Source organism: Etheostoma cragini, chromosome 2 (genome assembly GCF_013103735.1).
Source record: "Etheostoma cragini isolate CJK2018 chromosome 2, CSU_Ecrag_1.0, whole genome shotgun sequence".
Lineage (NCBI taxonomy): Eukaryota > Metazoa > Chordata > Actinopteri > Perciformes > Percidae > Etheostoma > Etheostoma cragini.
The window spans coordinates 9,454,605-9,474,448 of NC_048408.1; the positions used below are offsets into that span (position 1 = coordinate 9,454,605).

General features: G+C 41.8%; 1 protein-coding gene across 2 annotated transcripts in view; it reads right to left on the minus strand.

The window, feature by feature from the left end:
• The window catches only part of sorbs2a (sorbin and SH3 domain containing 2a), a 47,519-nt gene that overhangs the window by 3,832 nt on the left and 23,843 nt on the right, over positions 1-19,844 (minus strand). Inside the window, exons 9-25 of one of the 2 annotated variants that reach the window (XM_034888423.1) lie at positions 19,404-19,524; positions 18,612-18,787; positions 16,372-16,438; positions 15,449-15,499; positions 15,116-15,332; positions 14,362-14,476; positions 11,365-11,436; positions 9,622-9,678; positions 8,907-8,956; positions 7,912-8,087; positions 5,715-7,547; positions 4,618-4,697; positions 4,255-4,352; positions 3,765-3,879; positions 3,503-3,631; positions 2,666-2,860; positions 499-2,310 (exon numbers count right to left, since the gene is read on the minus strand). In XM_034888423.1, coding sequence (XP_034744314.1) covers positions 1,171-2,310; positions 2,666-2,860; positions 3,503-3,631; positions 3,765-3,879; positions 4,255-4,352; positions 4,618-4,697; positions 5,715-7,547; positions 7,912-8,087; positions 8,907-8,956; positions 9,622-9,678; positions 11,365-11,436; positions 14,362-14,476; positions 15,116-15,332; positions 15,449-15,499; positions 16,372-16,438; positions 18,612-18,787; positions 19,404-19,524 — 4,692 coding nt within the window. In that variant the 3' untranslated portion in view covers positions 499-1,170. Of the gene's footprint in view, positions 1-498; positions 2,311-2,665; positions 2,861-3,502; positions 3,632-3,764; positions 3,880-4,254; positions 4,353-4,617; positions 4,698-5,714; positions 7,548-7,911; positions 8,088-8,906; positions 8,957-9,621; positions 9,679-11,364; positions 11,437-14,361; positions 14,477-15,115; positions 15,333-15,448; positions 15,500-16,371; positions 16,439-18,611; positions 18,788-19,403; positions 19,525-19,844 lie in introns of those variants that run through there. The other variant, XM_034888431.1, reaches the window with a different exon arrangement.

Genomic DNA, 19,844 nt, shown 5'->3' on the forward strand with positions numbered 1-19,844 from the left:
AAGAATGAGCAAAAGTAGAAGATGAAGGAGTAAAAGAAGAAGAAGTAAAGGAAAAAGTGGAAGATGAAGGAGTGAAAGAAGTAAATGATGAGGAAAATGAAGAAGTAGAAGACGACGCAGGAGTAAAAAAAGAAGTGGAAGGTGAAGAAGCCGTGGAAGTAGAAGTAGAAGAAGGGGTTGAAGAAAAAGTAGAAAATAAAGGAGTAAAGGAAGATGTAGAAGATGAAGAAGGAGTGAAAGCAAAAGTAGAAGAAGAGGAATGGGGAGGTAAGGACGTCAGAGGTGGTGGTATGGAGGGCGAGGGGAGGCCGGGGGGAGGAAACCGTGTCAAAGTGGAAGGAGAGACATCAGCCTATAGAGGTAATGACACACACATCAATTCTGAGTCACAGAAGCTAAATGCTGAGGATTTTACTGAGCCCAGGAACGGATGTGGAGAAAAATATTTTAAACGCATGCTTTAAAAAAACAACCTACTTCTGATAAGTAAACAGTTTCCTGTGCAATAGTGATATTTTAAGACTGGAGTGTCTATGGAAATCCTCTTTGATTGTTAATGCACAAATAAAATGTCAAAAACACCTACTATCATGTAAAGTACTTTATCCTTACACTTACATTTGAGATCACTCCTTGTGTTACTATGTGATATATTAATTATACACCATTGCGGATGTGGAATAAACCCACTATATAGCAGCTTAAAAGGATTTAATAAACATCGTTTTTTTCCCACAGCAGATATGTCATAGTAGGGAAAGCAAAGGTGTTATTAAAAACGTTATTGATGGCTCCACTCTGTCTATGTGTCCCAATCAGCCATGGAAGTGTGACAGTGAGACAGGACCCTGCAACTGAAGCAGCTAATTTGTAATCAGCAAGTATTCATTTGATAATTTACACTTTCCTACTGTGACATGTCAAAATGTCATCTGTGAAAAAAAAAGGCCTATGGAACACAAATTTCCCTCTGCACAAAGTCACATGCACTGCTGTAGATGAGGGTATAAAACAGGTAATCTAACACACTCCTCAATCTCCATTATTGTTGGGAAACATCCGTCACCCTAGATGCCTTGATCATCAAACTGTTTAGTTATATAACATATTACTTCCCTGTAAATGCATCCAGGCTTATGGCAACCTGACTCAAGTGCGTTGACCTTTGTGTCAAACTTTTAAAGAGATGGCAAAAGTAGTTTTCTTGGATTTAAAACATTTCCCTTCATCTCCCTTCCAGGGCCCTATAGTGTTTCTCTCAAAGCTCACACCATGCTCTACCTGTGGACTGAGTCTCTCATTTAAACCTTTAATGTCCTCCTCTCTGTCCCCTCTAGCTTCATCTTCTTCCTCAATGAACAACTCAGTATATCCTCTTCCTGTCACCGATGGTGGTTTCTGAGGCTCGACGGATTGCTCGTTCAGAGTTTTTGAATGCCCTCCCCAAGTGATGGATAGTGGCTCCGTTGGCATAGGCTTGTGAAACTGCACCTCTAACCGAACGCTGCCTGCCGAGTCGCTGGCTGGATTGACTGCTGCGGGTTTCAATGCTGGCTGATGGGATTCTTCTACTTTTAGTGCAAACCTGCTCTGGGATTCATCAGTTAGCGTAGCTGGTGGGGAATCCACCAATGACAATCTTGAAAAGTAAGCATTGTCTTTACTGGAAGAATCATCCAAAACCATGGACAACAGCTCGTCATAAGGGTCCTTTACTTGCAGCTCAACATCAGGAATAATGCTGCTTTTTTGTACTTCCACATTTGACTTGTGCCATGGTGGAACCTGTGTGGGTGACTTTATTGGCTCTGGCACTGTGCAGAACAAAACCTCTGGCTTAAAAATGTGTAATGCTTGGGCTATTCCTTTGCCACTGCTGTACTGCTGTGAAGAGACAGGCAGTGGAGAGGTGAATGAGGAATGAGGAACGGGAGGAGGAGGAGGTGGAGGTGGAGGTGGAGGTGGTTGGGAGAGTGGCACGGCAGGAGGGGTGTGACCTAAACTGAGTCTCCCTTCTTTAAAAGGAGGAGTAACGGAAACCCTCTGGGGCAGCATAGCGAAGCCTCTTTGTGATGGCCCATTGATATCCTGAGCCTTTAGGAAAGGTGTAAGGTCAGTGGGGAGGGGGGGAGGGGGTGGTGTGGGTGGTACAGGGGTGGTTGAAAGGGAGCAAGCTGGGTTAGACGCCGATGGGTCCATCGTAAGAGACAGCCACTCGCTGGTGATAGCTTGCAGGTCAAACCTTCTCAACGGGGGGTGAGGAGTGGGGAGGTCACGAGTAGTAGAGGATGGAGGTAGATGGTAGAAAGGCTCCATGAAAGGGAAGTGAAAAAGAAGGAACAGTGTAATTTATAAAACTAGAACACAGAGTACACTGTGTGTTTTGTGTGTGTGTGTCATTTGAGCGCTAAACAGAGCTTTAAGGCTGTACTCTTTTATGCAGATGATGTATTTACCTATATATTTAAATCTATGAACATAAACTGGGGACATTTTTTTTTCCATGTTACTGTTTGAGTATGTAAAATATTTGTTGGCATTTGCGATTTGACACTGACATAAATACCCACAAATTATACAACAACAACTTTATAAAAGCTGCTGGTACTCTATTGTAGTGGTTTATGGTATTCTATTTTCACTATGTGGTAGATGATTTTCCTACCTTGACGGGTGTAGAGCTTGGTGTCCTGTTGCCAGGGTAACTGTGTGGGTCTATGTGGCGTGCAGAGCTCTTGGACGGGGAGCGCTTGACGATGTCAACGTACGATACAGGAAAGATGCCCTGTTTGGTTGTGTCTGGGATCTTTCCCTCGTACCAATTCTGGTCCACCTGCCTTAACACAATAAGTCTCTCACCCTACATACCACAAACACACACACACACACAGACTCTTTTTTTTAATGCAGACAGGATATTCTTAAATCTACACAGCAGCTTCGACCACATCAAACATATCATCACTGCCTGGTGGGAACTAGATGGTCCAATGCCGAGTCTGATACCTGAACTTGTGTATCGGCTGATACAGAGTACTGATCCAATACCAGTGTGTCGTATATTTCACGTTTTAACAACTGTATACTACTATCCCTGTATGGATATGATATGATTTCTATCTTTGTTGTCCGTCTGGCTCAGGTTAAACTCAAACAATGAATGCCAAAGAACTTGTTTATCATTCAGTCATAATTGAAAAAGAACATAAGTTAACCACTTTAACATAGATTTTCTTTGGGGCTTTATTTTGTGGTATCGGATCGGTGCTTAAACTTCACGATACCGACACTAGCGTTTTAGTATCTATAGTTGGAACCTTGTAACTACATCTGAATGATAACATTTTAAGATATTTTGCATCTTGTGAGTTCATAAAATCACTTCTAAGTCCAGTAGGTAAACCCCAAACTGTAGAGTTAAAAAAATATAAGGTTTCACATCATAATTATAAACCATTACAAAACCAGTTACATTGTTGCAGCTTTTCAAACAATAAGCTACCTTTCTGAGAGACAGCTCCACGTTTGTGTCAGCATTGAAGTTGTAGCGTGCTACTCCCTCTCCGATCTCTCTGACTTGTGCTGGTGGAGGAGGACGAATCGGCTGCTGCTTCTCTGAGGATGGCATCTTCTGTTTGTGTGTGCATTAGAGTAAATGTTCATGTCAAAGGAGAGGAAGGAGAGAAATCAGAGACAAATGAGATAAGACACAAAATGGTGCACATCTACTGTCCTTGCACACAGTTTATCAGTTGCACACTTACTTCTACATACGATATAGGTAATATCCCAACTTGTCCGCGGTGCTCCCCCTCATACCAGTTGTTGTCTATCTGTCGGATGATGTTCAATGCATCACCCTTCTTAAATGTCAGCTCCCTGCAACAGATTCATGTCATTAAAGTGCCACCACATAGGTGTGAAGAAGACAGGAACTGACCATTTCAACCAGCACAGCTTCTTTCATGTAAACATCAGCCACAAGCAGAATAAAATAAGAGCTAAAATGAGCTTTATTCATGCATGTATTTAAAAACTGCATAAAATAAATGAGCAAAAGCCATCCAGGTGTTGTGGTTAGGATGTTATGATAGAGTTATCTTAGAAAACAAAAAGAATTTTGACTTTGAGAAATGCATAAGTATATGAAATCATAACATTGAATGCAATGAGTCGAGATGTGGTAAGCAGTCAGGCATTCATGCTTCAAAGCTTGGCTTCCTTGTCCAAGCCCTGTTCATTTACTGTACTCACTTAGCTGATTGTGCCTTAAAATCATAAATGGCTCTCGCAGGCTGTTTCTGATGGAGGAGAGAGAACAGAATAAGTTGTGTCATCTGTTTATGGGACACCTAGGAGATGAGAGTGAGAGAAAAAAAGCCAGGCAAAACATAAAACAAAGCTTTTTTTGTGAGAAAATGAAACAGTGCCGTGGTATTGTGATGCTAAAGACAAAAAACAAAGTAGCTTGTTGAGATTCACGCTGAACTATATTTATAGTGCCAAAACATATCAGGTGTTTTTCAAATTTTTTTAAAGAATTAAATGACCTATTTAGTGCTCCTAATGAAGTGCACGTTGGTTTTACGAATACTAGCAATCAGCTTCATGTTGTACCTCTCTGTCGGGAGTAGGTCTTCTACTCTGGGGTGTGTGGCGTCCATCCATGGTGGAATAACACCTGGAGACATCCTGGTCTGTGATTAGCAGAGACATAAGAAAGGTCATGGAAGTTACCATAATAAACAAAATCATGTCCTATGCATGTTCACAATACAAAAACATGCTTTGGGAAAGTTCTGAATGGTACAGGGATGACACCATTCCAACAGGTAAATGAGGGAATAAAAGCTCAAGGTCAAAAGGTGTGTTTTATTTCCATTATTTTGGAAAAAAAAGTTGATTGCGATATCCACAGTGTGACACATGCAGTCAAAAAGATCTGCAACGCAAAATGAAACAAGTGGGAATACAACCCAAAAATGACTAAATATGATAAATCCATTTATAAACTTAAACATAAGAGCAAATGGCTTGAATACGATAGTGGGATAAAAAAGACGCCTCCATAAACAAATCTGCAAAACAGATAAACGTTACAACCAAAACAATAATATACTTATAAACAAATAGATGAACATTCACATTTACTTAATCCAAACAGGGTAATATACTGTAAATTCTCAAATAGTTCTTTACCTCAATTACAGACTGCTCTCTGATTTTCTCTTTCTAACAGAAATACTGTTGCCCTCAGAATTTAATTCCAATTTGTCCTACTTTGCCAATTTTCTTTTCAGCATTGAGATACTGTCAAGCAGAGACAGCACGGTTAAGATTAGGTTTCCAGTAGCGCAAAGGGCATCTAAACTCCCATTTAAGTAGCAGACCTTTAATGTGAAATTTCAGCAGGATCAAGTGTTTAGTCACTGACACTAGCAAAATAGGGCCATTATTTTAACAACTTGGTATACTTGAGAATTTACGGGTAAAACGGGTCTTACTGAATGTCGTACAAATAAATAGAAAAGCACAGTCATGGATGTATCTGCTGATCAATGAGAGGAATAGGGCGAGCCCATGCAATACTGAAAGAGATACGGAGGTAAATGTACGGGGAGTATGTGTGTATGTTCATGCAGAAATAAATTAGGTGCAGGTTTGGCAAAGTGTCCATGTGCATATTTGATGTGTGACATGTGTATTATCTCCACCTGAATAACAGAGACCATTCCCATTGCCCTGCTCCTCTCCATATTCATTATTGTTTGAGGTCTCTGTGTGGCGTCCGTAACAGGCACTGATTGGTGACTGCAGCCGTGGTGTGGAGGGATCCTCTCTATGTGAGGAATACCCAGTGGGGCTCCCATCTGGGTACAAAGATGCAGAGGACTGACCCCCGTGCCAATACCCCCTCCTCCCCCGCAACGACGAGCTTCGTTCAGGCACATTTGGCAGCAATTCGACCAGTATTCTCCTCAGAATGCTATCATCGGGTGCCCTAGTTCCTCTGTGGCCTCTCTCTGCTTGAATGTGCTCGTATATGTCTCTCAAGGCTGCATCTAGTGCATCATAAATGGCCTGTTTGGACTTGGGTCTGCTACCTCCATCTCCGCCACCACTGGTTCTTCTAGAGGTAGGTGGTGAGCCCTTTTTCCTGCGGAAAGGCACTGGGCTGACTAGGAAGGCCAGCTTGGACATCGCTTGCTGAGACTGTGAGCTTTGGATTTGGGAATGGCTGCTGCTGCGGCTCTGCTGCGAAGGTCTCTGGAGCTCCAGGCGCGCTCTCTCTCTCTCATGGCGCAGCATGGTTGTGAAACGGGTATAAGAGGCCGGGCAGCGCCCTTTGCAAGAGCTGATGAGGTGGCGGTGTTGGTAGCCCTGGCTCTGGCCCAGACTTTGGTGACCAGGGTGGTGGTGGTGATGGTGGTGGTGACGGAGATGGTGGTGGTGGTGGTGAAGGGTGGAAGAGCCGTACAAGCTCTCAGAGGAGGTTAGTGAGCAATGGTCAAAGTCACTCTCACTGCAAAATGAGGAGCCCTCCACTTGGATGAAGTCACTGAGATCTGACGCAACAGCGTCTTGTTCACTGTCAGAGAAGTCTTGGTTGACTTGTGGGCCTTGGGGAACAGGAGGAGCAGGAAAGGCCCGCCCACGACTGGGCTCTGGTCCAACACGAGGCTGGCCCTCGGGTGGGCTACGAGGTCGATGCAAGTGAGCCATGGTGTGAGGTACTGTTCCACTGTTGCCATTATTGTTATTATTGTCTTCCTCTAGTAAAGACTCTATTGAAAAACGACGTTTTGGAAAACTGGGTGTGCCACCGCCACCACTGCTGGCTCGAGATGACGAGCCACCTGGCGTGGTAGTGCCGGAAGGCACCTCACTATCACCCAAGTTGGGCATGGACTTGGACTTCTGAATAAGGCGCTCATATGCAGAAATGCGGGTTGGCACCATATCGCGTGGCACCTCCATGCCCCAAGAGGGTGTCCAAGGAGAGAGGCGATGCCGATGCAGGTGAGGTTGGCGCTCTAGCTCCAGGATGCGAGTGCGAACCGAGCGAATAACTTCAGATGGGATGAGCTGAGCTCGGTCAATCTGGTGCATTTTACGATAGAGCTGGAGAAAGCCCGGTGAATCGTGTGCCCGTCGCCGATGGAGTCGAGGCAGTGAGCGAGTGGAGCTGGATCCAGTCAAACCTGAGGGATTCCCATCACAAACCAGCGACCCAGCACTTTCTGAGCGGGTGGCGTTGCGCCCACCTGAGCCAGAATGTCCATCATTTAGTAAGTCATCACAGCTGCGTGACTTGAGCTTGCCGGGGATCGGCGGTACTGCCTCCACACTGCTCCATGCCTCTCCATCCTGGCATTTTATCGGCCAACTGTTCTTACAAAAGACAGACTGCTTGGAGGAGGAGCTGCCTTCCTGGCTGGAATCCTCATGGCAATTGACATGGTCAGAGGGGACAGGGGGTAGATAGGGGCGCTGATAAGAACCTGGAGAGTTTAAAGTGTTTGAATACATGTTGCATGCGTCCCCACCTTTCAGATGTCCAATAGAAAGCAGCGTGGTGAAAGAGAAGAAGGAGGAAAGCATATTAAGCAAGTATACCCAGCAAAGGGTGGAAGAGCTGTAGATAGGGTAAGGATTAGGAGAGATAAGGGGGGAAAAAAGATGATTTGATGTCTTTTCTTCAGACTTCCACCAATAAAAATCAAGGAAACGTATGACCACATCAGACATTTATTATATTGTGACAAACACAACAAATCTTTGATTTTCTGGTGATATGGTAAGTACAGTGCATATGATGGCACATATGTCTGGGGAAGAGAAGGGAAAAGTGAAATACAATAAGAAAAAAATAAAGTGAAAAGGAGGGGTTTTTGGTGTATATATGTGTACCTTTGGCTCTGGAAGGTGAGGCTGGTGAGGAACGAACCACAGGTCTCTTTAAGCTGCTGCTGGGTCTGTAGGCATCCACTGGTTTAGGGGAAGTTACAGCTCTGCTCTGAGACTGGACATTAACTTGGGAACTTGATGGCTCAGACTTCCTTCTCTTCCTGTAGTCGCTGGCAGCACTGCAACACAGTCAGACACCATGCGTTTGCAAAAGGCAAATTGAATTCTGATACTATCAATTTCTTGTACATTGTATTATCATTCTACTATATTCCTGTATTATCAGTATACAAACAATGTGCAGAAAATATAATAAGTTCAATTTAAATGTATTTTATTTAGGATAAACTAGTTCATGGTGTTTAACATCTTAAATTACCTTCGTGAACTCTGTAAATAGAGTATAAAACATTATTTTTTCAAAACCAAATGAACAACACATTTATTGGTACTAAGGTACTTTTTTACTAAAACTTGGTTTTCCTTCTTGTGTAAGAAAAGATGAATTACTGTAACTTCTCCTATACCAAATGTCTAAAACCCCACTGAGCTTTCTGTTCAAAACAAACACTCAATGTCACTTACATGCATGGTCTATTTATCTCGTCCCATTTCTGCCCTTTCTTAACCGTGGAAAATGCATCTGAATAAGCAGGCCATTGGTGAATGGGAGTAGGAGGAAGGGGAGAGGGGGTTATTGAGGGTAAGGAGGAGTTGAAGGGCAGAATCAATAGGATGGCTGCGTTAATTTATTCTGGCTCAGTTAGTGAAAGGGAGATGCAAAGTGCCTTGCTTCAGTGGCAAAAGCAAATAAAGACTAACACTAATCCTTGCAGAATCTTCATTATTTACAGACACATAGGCTTTTTGCACCAGAGTCAAGTGAAGAAAGAGCAGTTTTGATTGCCTGCTGGTTCACAACAAGGACTACGACTATTGAGAAGATGGGGGAGGGGGAAAAGGGTGATGCAGAGGAAAATAAAAGAAACAGAGGTTACCTCGCAGGTCTCTCTGGAGCCTTGTCAGCAGGAGCGAAGTGCAGGGATGTCTGAAATAAGACAGACAACAAAAGAGAAAAGTCAGGTCTGCAAGAACAAAGAGGCAGAAGAGCTCACAATGCACAGCCTGCATGCGGTTGTTGCTGTGCCACACTCAAAACTCTCCCCCAGCGTTAGGTGCGATGGATGCTGGTTCCACATGGCACACCTGAGCAAGAAGAGGCCTACCGGTGTAAGCTGGGAAGATAAATTCCTGCTCTCTCTTAGGCTGCTCTGGAGGATGATGGCAAAGGTGTTACAGCAAAGGATGTTATGAGCTGAGCTCAGGGGGCAAATGCTGCCCCGCAAAATCTGGCATGGATCAGCTGGAATGGGTCTTAGTGGTAAGAAATGGGCGATACACTTTAACTGCAAAGGTGTCTCTGAGTATTCGCTAACCATCAAATACCATCACACAATAATGTTGGAAATAACAACACAAATTCCAGTAAATGATACAAGAGAAAATGAAGCAAAGAAATGAACAGCATTTCAAAGCTAAATATTCAACAGCCTTCACAAAGCAACATCATACTCAGTTTGTGGTGGATGGCTGACAAGAGATGACACTGACATGGTGCTACACTACATTACACAAATTTTAAGCCATCCCTATAATTGGTTATACATTGTGAGATTAACAACGCCACTAGTACACTCATGAATGTGAGATTACCTCAATGCGCTGGCGAGCGGAGATGTCTGGATTATAATCCAGCCGTTTTTTAGGAGGCTTGAGCCCCAAGCAGCAGCAGTGAGCAACAGGAAGAGGAGGAGGAATAGGAAGAAGGTGAAAATGAGGTGAAGTAGGAGAAGGAGTGGTGACATCATGGGGAGAAACAAAACAAAAAAACAAGAAACATGTGGTAAGAGTGACACCCGTTAGAGAATCCGAGTAACCAGAGATGGACTAGTTCACAACCGTTCACATCTGCTTTGAATGTACAATGCACACATCTACATACACTCAATCCACACTAACACACATACCTACATTTTATACACATTCGTTCTTTTGGACATTCTAATCTATTGATGCTTTAATCCTAGACCAATCTTAAAATAAAAACATTAAAACTACAGTATGTCAATGCTATAAATTAGGCCTACTACAACAACCTTTATAGCATGCACGCATGTTGCACGCACACACACACACACACACACACACACACACACACACACACACACACACACACACACACACACACGCACACACACACATGCACACACAGAAATGTGCCCATGTACCACACACACATGCAGAGTGTGGGAGCAAGCTGTGAAGCAGAAAGCCGAGTGAACATTTGAGAGTGCAATCCCTTGCACTCTCAAATGTTGTGATTTAGTGCTGGTTTACTAGTGCAGATAAACTATTGTTCACTCAGTCGGTCAAAACGTCTTGCGACTTATACACGCAAACAATGGACTTACCGTGAGATTCTATCCTAGCTGGACCAGTCAGTGCACGTAGCAAAACCAAACCATCTACACTCTAAGGGCTTATTCAGTGGTGTGAAACATTCCAAATATTGCAGGTAGAAATCTCAACACACAGCCCAGCATGACTGGGAAGTCATGCCAGGTCCAGATGTGATATTTTCACCTGAACATTTCGAAAAAGCCCAACAAATCATTACCTCACATCATACCCTGGCATAGACAGAGAGGCATGGCAAGGTCTAAATCAGTCAGCTTGGGGTAATTTGATCCCAGATCTGTGGCTAGAGGCAAATCCTGCCCTGTGCCACTAGGACGTTATTACTACCTACATCCAGCAGATGGCACTATAGTATTTCCCTTGTGGCTATGCAGAGCATTGCTCGGGGAAAAGTGAACATAAAACTACTAGCAGACATGAATAAATAATCAAATGAATACCCGGGGTAAATAAAAGGCTGATTGATTGATGTTAGCATGTGCAAGAGATGTTAAAGAAACTGCACAGACTCAGACTGTTATGCAAAACAAAAGGGAACTAGTTACCTTTTATAAAACTGACCTATATATTGCATTTCAATGTTATGACTGTTCTGTGCAGCTATACCAGCCCAAAAGTCAGCCATCTAAAGCCTCTGAAGCACACTGCCATTTAATCAATTTTCCTGGTTTCTTTTGGGCAAGATGCAACACTGACCTGAAATAAAATGATCCAGGTCTGTGTAAGAACATTTTAGTGCCTGCTAGCCACAAGACCAAAAAACCCAGCAACGCAGAGACATAACACAGCCTGTCACAAAGGTGGGGGGGGAGAAGGGGGGTCACAGCACCCAACAAGTACCACATGCCCAAACAACTAGCGCCACCCAGTCTATTGGTGGAGGCATAAAAAAATAACTCATCACGGGTGGAGTGGAGAAAGTGGGTGTATGCCTACTGCAAGGTTGTGGTTGAGGGAGTAGCTATGGCCCTGACTTACCGGCCGCCCAAACTCCAGCTCAGAAAAGAACTTATACCAAGGCTCGTTCTCTAAATCTATGTCATCATAGGTCTGGGAAATCATGACAGTGAGAGAGGAGGTAGAAGAAAGACAGAAGAAAGATAGTGTGGAAATAAGTCACACACAAAGAGAGACATGGACCTCATGGTTAGGAATGGGCAAAGGTTGGCACAGGGAGATGGGCACAGGATGAAGATTTAGACTGGCTCATGGGGACGAAAGCAGGTGATGCAAAAAAAACTATTTACTACTGACAAATCCTACTAAGAATGTTTTGCTTCACTACTTGTATACACAAAATAAGCTAAGTCAGGTAAAGACATATGGTTCTCCCTGTACAGAGTGCTTACCTTATTGGTCAACAAAGTTTGGCTTTTCATAAAATGGTTATTGCGCCCCGATAACGTGTGTGGGGCAGCGACGCATACACGGTCCCATACTAGTAACCTAAAATCTGCTATTTTATCTGCTTTTATATGTTTAACTGTTTTAAACTGCTCTTTAAGGTTTAATTTGCACTGTAACTTTTACTATTTTAATCATTTTAAGTAAAACACTGTGAACTGCCCTGTTGCTGAAATGTGTTATACAAATAAAGCTGCCTTGCCTTAAATCTAATTCTTGTCACCAATGGGGACTGAAGAAACTGACATTTTTTTACCACCTAGACCCTTTTAAATTGATATCCATTAATTTCATATGCATACAAAATGAACAGGGCTATAAATCCCATGACAGAATCTCATTACCACTGCTTTATTCTCGGCCATAGCACAAGTTTCAGATAATGAAAATCAGCATGCTACTTTGAGCATTACATATTTAACACCCAATCTCATTATCAACACCTTTGTGTAGGCTAAGTGCATAGAATACTAAATGCAGTATGTCAGAGTGGCAGGGAAAGGCCACATTCTCAACAGAGGTTCTCATTATAGTTAGGAAGAAGTGGAGATGGCATATTTTGAAGAACTGTTTGGAAAAGACATGAGGGGTTATTCACCTGGGTGTGCAGTAAGTTTCCCTTCTTCATTGCAACATGGTATCACAGTCAACCAGCCAACCAACTGAGTCAAGTGCTGCACACTTGCTTACCTAAATTTACCTTATATAGCTGATCAGACTTAAAATTCGGACTACATTTTTTGAGTTATTGTGTGATTTTTTTGACTAACAGGTAAAACATCCGCAAGGTCAGTGCTATAAACCCCTAAACTAACAGTTCATATTTCTAAATAAGAGAATTACCATATCTTTGATTGTACTCTTTCTAAATCCGATTTATGCAGTTTTTTTATATTACTTTGTGCTTCTTTTATATCCTGTCTTTATGCCCTTTTATGTCATATGTAAGTGCTGTGGATTGCATTGTTGTTAAAAGGTGCAAAACAAATAAACTTGTTTGTCTTGCCATCACACAAATGTGCCACATTCTCCCTCTGTAAGTTATTCTCATCAGCACAATTGACCCAGTCATGTCTAAATATGTAGACTGAGATGTACTGTTCATATTTATACTCAACAGCAGGCTGCCCTCCAAGTTTACAATTCTCTAACTGGTACTACTCTATTCTCAACTATTTTTTGCATTTGCATGGCATTTAAACGATGGACAGATTCCCTTCAGGAATCATCTCTGCGGATGTGACATAATGGAATAGAACGCCAAAGACTTTCTCTGTCATCATCTACTCTTGTTCTGTTGCATTTTTAATCCAACAGCTTTCTCTCTTAAAACACTTCACTGTGTCCTGTAGACAAGAGGCTTATTCCTTCTACTGTCATTTTAAATGTGGAGATGATGCATTGGTTTACTACTCTGTCTGCTCTTTCTAACCCCAATCCCACATGGAAATAGAATTTTCACGGCAAATGAAACAATGCCAGGAGACGTTTTGTAGGTGTTGTGGTGTTACATCTCTCTTGCTAAAAAGAGAACTCAGCTTCAAGATAAATGAGTCACCCTGTAAAAAAAGCGAGAGCCTAGAGCAGAGACTGCCAGAGCCACCTGTACTGTACAGAAAAGAAAATATAGATTGCCAGAACCACATTTTTGTTTGCTATGGCTCATAATTGGACACCTCACCACTGAGAAGGATGTTTTTGGGTGCCATTTCTTACCTTGAAGAGTGCAGAGTATGAAAGCTTCTGAACAGACAACATATATAAAGAGCATGAGACAGCCAGCGTGGGTTCACCACTATTCTCTGACTCATGCATTATTGCCCTGAGAGCTCTTTGCAGTCATTACATCTGCAAAACCTTTTCTCACATAACAGATTCTTTATCTATAACACATTCTCCATTATCCTGTTCTTTATCTCAGGTACCTTATGTCTATTATTTTTGCCCTCTCTCTACACAGTAATTATCTCTGCTGTCAATCTTTGTCGTTCACCCAACACAGAGTGAACAGCAAGTGCAGTCAAAAGAGGATGCAGCACTGGAAACCTTTGCTTTTTTAACGCCCACACTGTGTCTGATGGAAAAAAGTCCATGTAAAAGCCCATAATGTGAACATGCATTAAGGAAGAAAGGTAAAAGGGCTTGTGATTCTATTCTTAATGTGACCATTCATTTTCTTATGTCTGCAGTGTTATTTCACTTTCATGTTGCTCAATGTTTAGTCTTTTGCCTCTTCAGAAATGGACTTTTCATTTAGCTCCAAAGTGAAGTAGAGCATCAATAGAATTCATCTTTTACTGAACAATAACAATTAGCAATAGTAACAGAAACCCCTTCACTGCCAAATTAATGGAAATAAAATCATGCATTACGTCTTCTGAGTGTTATAAATAATACATTTTACAGCCTGAGAATATTCCAGATTGGCTTCAGTCTCCAGGTCTCACAGGTTAATCAAACGTAAAGGAGGGCAGTACTATGATGATGGCTAACAACCTTTCAGTGGATTTGAACAGGACAATGTCAGAGTTCATTATAATTGAATGAAAGAACATTTTTAAATATACTCACTGGTCTTTCATGCTCCAAAATGGAGGACTTTCCAGGTTCATACTCAAAAATACTCTTAGGCTCTGCACGGTACTTTCGTGTGTCCACTTTCCTGTTGGGAGGACCCCATTCATTCCTGGTGCAAGAAAAAAAAACAGCCAGACCCTGAGTTAATAAATCCTTCAATCCTTCAGGGTTTTAAGTGGCTCCAAAACAGAAAACTCACAAAATGCACATAAACTACTAAAATAAATATATAATCCATGCCATGTATTAGTTCACATACATCACAAGTGGTGGAGATTTCAATGTCTTTTTGATTGCTTATACAACCATGATTTAGTGCTATTATTTCATAACTAATAAAGGTGTAATTCAGTGAGGAACATTCTTCTCAGATGTAACCATTTATTGCAAGGAATGGAAATACAGTTATGCTTGGCGCTGATGGCATGCTAAGTTGAAAAAGGGAGCACCGTACAAAACCCCCCCAGGTAAAAACGAAGAACGAGCCAACAGAAAGACATTGAAAACCATTTAAAACTATGAGTAATGTTGAGGTCTGAATTAAAAAGGCGGAGCCTGGGTTGGTGGAGTGAGTGAAGCAGGGATCAGTGTGGAGGGAGTCACATTAAAGGACCACCTTTATGAGAATGGCTGTGATTGGTGTCTGTCTGAAAGGAACGATGATTCAACCAGCGTAAGCCTTCCGTGTCCTGCATGAACTAAAGCTAAGCTTAATTGAACAAAAGAGATAAGAAAAAGCTTGTCTTACGTGTCAGGGGAGTCTCTCTCGCGGTCACTGTCTCTGGCCCTGAGCTGGAGGAGAGATGGCATGGGTGGAGGTGGGGGTGGAGGTACAGGGGACGGCGAAGGCTCGCGAGGGCCCAGATGTCCTCCGTCGTCCGAGGGGCTTCTGGCGAGTGGCCTGTACGTATGTGTCCGGGGAGCAGGGTGGGCCAATGTGGTGTTAGATGACAGGCTGTAGTCATCTGTTAAGGACGGAACAGGGGAGACATTGGAGGGAGAGCAAGCGAGACAAGACAATGGGTTGGGAAGAAATGACTTATTGTATGACAACTTTAGTTATATATAAAACATTTCTCACCATTGTTTATGACAGCATATGTTGCATTGTATGTGTCAGAATAGTCGTCATCTAAAAAGAAAAGAGACAAAGAGTGATCGGGATGAATGCACAACATAATTTATGGGACAGAGGGTACAAGTGTGCAGTTTCCTTTCCTGGGAGAACAGAACCTTAAGTCAGACCGAACACAGACAGTTACAAAGTAGTTTCCAATAGTGACCATTTTTCACAGCCGAGAGAAGTATCAAAGCCACCAAAGCAGCATAAACTATTTCCTCTCTGTTAATCCACAAGCTCAGCATGTCTCAAACTATTGTATTTTTTTTCCTTCTTTTTTTAAACAGAAGTAGTGTGTTAACCGTATTTTGTCATAACGGAGTATTTCATTCTGGCTGAATTCAAAGCTGCTACATTTCTCCAAATGAGAGAACTACACATGTTTTTGTCTACGGGGGTTACACCAAAGACAGACTTTGGTAGGAATGGAATACTGCTTTCTAAATTCACTGAGAATATGTGAATATTCAGAGAGTGAATATACAGAGAGTCATGGGAACTCTCTAAGATGCAAAAATGATAATTACAAGCCTGTAGATGTCTTTGCAGTTTATAACAAACAAGCTCGGAACGGACTGTGTGATACCATCAAGCCCATAAAATTGCAGCATATTTCCCAGGACAGTTCTGTGTCTATTAGAAGTTGCTCTCAATTCCTCCTCTACAGATTATCTTGCTCTCTCATCTAATGAGTTTTATCTCTCAGGTTCTCTGGGTCTTTTGGTTTAACAAAAAACAGCATGCACAGACACACGGAAATACACACATTCACAGTTGTTCACAGCATGGAGGCGTGGCCAATTCCTCTCTAAACGTCTGATGATTAAACAACATTCAAATTGTGGGACATTCCTGCTTTTCAGTGTGATTCAGTACAGACTTACCTGCTTTGTGAACCTTGTGGATCTGTTTGAACATAGTTTTGTACCAATCCTTAGGCCTATCCACCGTCTGTGGAGAGAGAAACAATCATAAAGATTTATGTGCTGCGAAATGCAACATAATCTAGATGGCTGAAAGTAGAAAGGGTTCCCACAGTTTTATGGGACTTACAAAGTAGAGAAAAAACACTCTCTCAGCCTTTCTAGAGATCCATTTTTCACTCACAGATAATTGAACTTATGCTGAGACATGAATACATTATTTATAAAGATTAATCGTTTGAGACACTTTCCATACGGCTTAAGGGTGACTAAATCTTCTTTTTACCTATACACCATGACTAATTGTGTCAGGAATCAACTGCATCAGACTATTTAACAAGAAACAAGTCTGAAAAGTAAATGACATGCTTCTCACAATCACATCCAAGAAATGTATTGAAGATACAGTGATATGAAAATTTTTCTAAGTGAAAAACAAAACAAAAACATTTTCCTGTGTCCCTGAGAAAATTGTTCCCATATCTCTTATGAAATATGTATGTTTTATATAAAAGAAACACCTCTCCTTTCTGTAAAACATTAAAATCATCTTGATGACTCATCTTGGAACTCAGGGACGTGTACGTGAATGCATTCAATCCGATCTGATTGGGGGCGACAAGATATCCCATCACAGAAAACAACTGGTGAGTGTTGGATCTTGGGTTGTGGAAGCTAGCAGAGTGATATGCCATTGTGGAATGTGTTTGTATATCAGTTGGTAAAGACCATTTCCCAAGGATGTGGTTGATGTCTAATTCGTGCATTTCTACCTTCTCCTCCACCTGATCAACGCAGGTGAGGGAGGTGTAGGTGGAGACTAACAGTCCAGCTCCAAACTGCTTCATTTTTTCTAGACCCTTCCCACTTTTGAGCAATCCAAACAAACCTATTGGATTTGATTTCAATCCCTCTCGCAATTATTACCTCATCTACTCTACATATCCTGTTTGACTTGGAAAAAAGTTACAGCATAGAAGATAAAGACTCTTAGACTTCTGTTTCACTTAAAGAGAAATACAAATGTTGCAATGTTTTTTTTGCTATTTTATAGTTTCTTACAACAACAACAAAGTGAAAGAAACAGGATGCTTCATCATCATTGAAATCAATCTTAAAAAAATGTGTGTACAGTGGATAGTTCAGCTTTTAAACAATACTCACTGTATAAATCGCCACAATATACAAACATACCATATAGACAACACAGCTAGAAAAAAGACACAACAGAGCTATCAGAATCGTGATAAACTAATATAACAGCTTGTTTTGGCACAAGTTTGGAAGTGCACATAAGGGTGATTGTGCCTGCTTTCAGAAATCAATGTCAGCATGTTTGGTTTTGCTGCATTGAGGATACAGAAGTAATGTTGCTACATTTCCAAAGTGGGAACTCCTGGTGCTCTGCCTGGAAAATCCAGGAGAAACCCTGGTATGTGTTTCTTTGTGTATACAGTGTAGATATAACAGCCACTTCAAAAAAGTGCTATCGAATGGCCTAGAGACTTAATCCTCCCTTTATTCAGTAGTGCTAAACACTGTGTCTGGACTCTGGTCAGAGAAGAGGCCGTTTGGCTCCACAGTGAAGTAGTGTGTGTCACCGAGCATGTAGCATTGGCACGGCCAAGAGACAGGCCAATTACCACTTCACTCTCCATGGTAACCAAATAGTGCCCGCAAAAATGTTTGTCTGCTCACAACAAGGAGCATCTGTTTTTCTTCTATCCAGCTTTTTTTCTCTTTTCACCTTTTCTCCTTGCTTTTATTGCCTGTCTCAAATTCTTCCTGTGGCTTTTTCTGGCTCACTCATTCTGTGGTTGAACATGTCCTCCTTTAAATGGCGCTCTTCAAGAAATGGATCACTGAGTAAAGTGTTAATACATGAAAACCCTTAACAGAAATAACACAGACACACACTTAGACAAGTAAGCAGCGATGACCTTGTACAAGCTCACCTTGATAACTAGCAAACAGAGTACGAGTAAAATAGATACAGAGAGATGGTGAGAGAGAGGAAGAGAGAGAGAGAACGGGCTTTTAACATGGGGTCAAAAGCTATTGACAGCTGAAAGCAGTCCCCTCTCGTGAGCCTGATCACATATCAAGACAACAAAAATGGGACATTCCTGGGGAACACTACAGTACCTAGTGCACATCTGGTGCACACTAATGTGTTTAGCCCTGTGAACATTTGACCTCACCGTGCGGATGGCGATAGGGATGCCAGAGTCGTCCACGGGGCCGATGCCTTCGTAATGAGGGGCTTTAATAACGGACACCTTTTTCTCTTCTTCTGAGAAGCGGGCAATGGGGACAATGCTGCTGATGCTGGTGTGGCCCGTCACAACAGACTCTCTGGTAGCTGACTCGCTGCCCTCTGGATCCAAAGAGAGGACAGAAAAGATAAATCTGATATATGTCGTAATCAAATAGAAAGCCATGTTCAGGCACCAAAACCAGCTGAAGAAGCATTCATTGAATCATCCTAAGATGAATTGCTTTTTGTATGCCTCCAGATTGAGTAGTACAAGAACCACTGTCTTTATCTCTGTTGTATTAATTTCATACTGAGCTCCACAGCTAAATGGGTTTATCTATATACCTAGAAGGTATACATATATCGTATCCTGGGCTTGTAACACATACATTTACCATAAACTATTTAATTAATATGGGTACTGATTAAGACAATAGTTCACAAAGATCCCTTCATGGGTCCATTTTCAGTTTTTACGATTCTTAGCACTTCAACCAATTCCGAGTAGGATATATTAATACAACAGACAATTTATTTGGAAGTCTTTCATGTTCATGTGCATTTAAATATGTAGTGAAACAGCACTTTTCAAGCACTTGTACTTGACAAAGCATAATGACTTCCCTAATCATGCATGTGGATACTTTTCCCATGTTATTTACTGAGCAGGGATATTTTTTAAAGACTTGCTGTTAAAAAATGTGATGTCCAAAGGGACAAACAACCTGTAACTCACCTGAACTCCTGCTCTGTCTCTGGAACCCAGTGTGGAGTGAGGTGGGGGGAGGAGGATAGGATGGAGGAGAGATTGGCCTCTGTGGAGCACTTCCATTCATAGCGTGAGAGAGGACCTGGCCCTAGGAGTGATCCGCAAGCCAGAAACAGAGATCATCAGTTACTAATTGTCACAATTTGCAGCAAAATGTAAAAAATTCCATTTACAGTGGGGAATGTTTTGGTTCTGCCCTACAACATTAGATAAGTGCATTTAAAAAAGTAGCAAAACAAGAGAATGATTAGTTTTATAAAGCTATTATTAGTTATCATGTTACTATAACATTTTTTAAAGGGGTAGGGGAACCTTTTATGGAAATTAATGTATATGCAGACAACTATTGGACTGATGTGATTCAGTATTTTCTGAACCTGAAAGGACTGTACAATGTAAGAACAGTTA